Below are 2,534 nucleotides of genomic sequence, written 5' to 3'. Positions count from 1 at the left end.
CCAGCCCAAGCAGAGCCTCTGCCCTCAGGCCCACGGGGGCTGGGCTGGGCATTGCCCTGCAGCAGCCAGAGCCCAGGCAAGGACAAGGCCCTCATTTCCAGCTGCCTCTGCCTGTCCCTCCTCCCTTGGCAGCAGCACTGGGGCATTTCCCTGCCATCCCCTGCTGCCTGGGCTCTCCTTCTTCTCACCTTTGGCTTTTCTGAGCCAGTGTTGGGTTTGGGGGGGGCAGATTCCTGTGCAGACACAAACCCTTTGGGTGCTGCTGTGGGGATGTGTCTGTGGGAGCAAAGTGCCCAAGTGCCCTGCAGGCAACTTCAGGCTCTGCAGCTGTTTCCCTGGGTGTCCTGCAGGGCTGCAGGTGGGCACAGCTCTGCCACAGTATCTCTGTGCGGCACAGGATCCCCGTGGAGAAAACTCCTCAGTGCTCACTGCATGGAAATGCTCTGGGCAGCTGCAATGAGCATTTGGTGTCTCACTGTGGGAGGGGAGAGATGAAAAGGTGAGGAGTGTGTCAGTAGTTTTTTTTTTGGACACAGATTCCTGGCTATCTGTGCACAGGGCAGCTGAGCACAGACTGATGGGCAGAGCAGCTCTTGTGTCTGCACTGAGGGACCATCCCTGTGCCCTCAGAACCCACAAGACTTGACCTGCAGTGCCATGGAAATGTCAGGGATTTCCAATATCCACAACCACTCCTAACTGTGGCAGGTGAAAGTGAGGGAACAAACACAAAGAATTCCCTCAGCTCAGTCCTTTGGGCAAATTGCAAACAGCAAAGCTGAGAAGCTCTTTGGTGTATCAGGAGCACATTTAATATGAGATCACCCTGCATTCCAAGTTCCCTCTGCCAGCAGAGCAAGAAGGAGTCCTTGAGGGTCACATTCACAGTGTTCCTGCTTCCAGTGGTGCCCTCAGGCAGTAACAGCCAGAGCTCAGGGGAGGGAGCTGCAGGGAGGACTGAGTTAGGAGAGACAGCCTGAGAGTGGGGTGGCTGTGAGACGTGTCCTGTTTGGCTGCAGCAGCCTGGTCTAACTCAGCATTGGCTTCTCCTCCTCAACAGATCCAAACCCTCTGAGGAAGCAGCAAACGCCCAACGGCAGCTCCATGGCCCAGTTCCTGCTCCTGGCATCCTCAGACAGGCGGGAGCTGCAGCTGCTGCACTTCTGGCTCTTCCTGGGCATCTCCCTGGCTGCCCTCCTGGGCAACGGCCTCATCCTCAGCGCCGTAGCCTGCGACCAGCACCTGCACACCCCCAGGGACTTCTTCCTGCTGCACCTCTCCCTCACAGACCTGGGCTGCATCTGCACCACTGTGCCCAAAGCCATGCACAACTCCCTCTGGGACACCACAACCATCTCCTACACAGCATGTGCTGCACAGGTTTTTTTCTTTTTCATGTCAGCAGAGTTTTCCCTCCTGACCATCATGTGCTACAACCGCTACGTTGCCATCTGCAAACCCCTGCACTACGGGACCGTCCTGGGCAGCAGAGCTTGTGCCCACATGGCAACAGCTGCCTGGGCCTCTGGGTTTCTCACTGCTCTGCTGCACACAGCCAATACATTTTCCCTGCCCCTGTGCCAGGGCAATGCCCTGGACCAGTTCTTCTGTGAAATCCCTCAGATCCTCAAGCTCTCCTGCTCACACTCAGGCTACCTCAGGGAACTGGGACTTCTTGGGTTTAGTACCTGTTTAGCATTCGGCTGTTTTGTTTTCATAGTTTTCTCCTATGTGCAGATCTTCAGGGCTGTGCTGAGGATCCCCTCTGAGCAGGGACGGCACAAAGCCTTTTCCACGTGCCTCCCTCACCTGGTCGTGGCCTCCCTCTTTGTCAGCACTGCCACATTTGCCTACCTGAAGCCCCCCTCTATCTCCTCCCCATCTCTGGACCTGGCCCTGTCTGTTCTGTACTCGGTGGTGCCTCCACCCCTGAACCCCCTCATCTACAGCCCGAGGAACCAGGAGCTCAGGGATGCCATAAGGAAAATGATGACTGGATGCTTTTCAGGAACAATAAAGTGACTGTGTTCTGCTTTGTAACATTCAGAAGGGGACTCCGTAATGGTCCTCCCTTCGTGCTCAGCTTTTTCATGGAGGTCATTGGGTTCTTCTTGCAATAATTTTATGTGCAATTAAATATTATTATGGATCTACATTCTTATTTAGTGTCCATTGAAGTGGACCCAAAGACGTTAAAATGTTGAATTTTCCTCTCTAAGTATTTAAACAAAATAAAGGACCCTGCAGTGCCTTCTTTGTCCAAGACCCTTCTTCTCAGCTGTTCCTAAAGGACAGCACACTGCAGGACAGGGGGGATTTGCAAAGGGCAAGGGCACAAGAATCCTAGCACAGCAGCACTGCCAGGGAGCAGCAGAGCTTGGGCTTTGCAGAGCTGCTCTTTCCACTTCCACACTGGCCTTGTGAGCCCCTTTCTGGCTGCAAGGCCTGAGTGCTCTCTGAGCACAGTCCTGGGGGTGGGAGCCCTTTGAGCACAGGCAGGGACAGGCACTGGGAACTTGTGAAGCAGAGCTGGG

The 2,534-nt window shown here is 54.9% G+C and overlaps 1 protein-coding gene across 1 annotated transcript in view; it reads left to right on the top strand.

Moving 5' to 3' along the window:
• Positions 1 to 2,022, top strand: part of LOC114071690 (olfactory receptor 14J1-like) — a 14,332-nt gene extending 12,310 nt beyond the window's left edge. The window contains exon 2 of the mRNA XM_027909537.1: positions 1,077 to 2,022. Coding sequence (XP_027765338.1) covers positions 1,077 to 2,022 — 946 coding nt within the window. The remainder of the gene's footprint in view (positions 1 to 1,076) is intronic.
• The last annotated feature ends 512 nt before the right edge of the window (positions 2,023 to 2,534 follow it).

This window comes from Empidonax traillii, unplaced genomic scaffold, assembly GCF_003031625.1.
Source record: "Empidonax traillii isolate 1590-97213 ecotype Southwest subspecies unplaced genomic scaffold, ASM303162v1 scaffold2201:size32844, whole genome shotgun sequence".
Classification (NCBI taxonomy): domain Eukaryota; kingdom Metazoa; phylum Chordata; class Aves; order Passeriformes; family Tyrannidae; genus Empidonax; species Empidonax traillii.
Note: the sequence above shows the minus strand (reverse complement) of the source record. Positions and strands in the feature narration are given on the sequence as shown.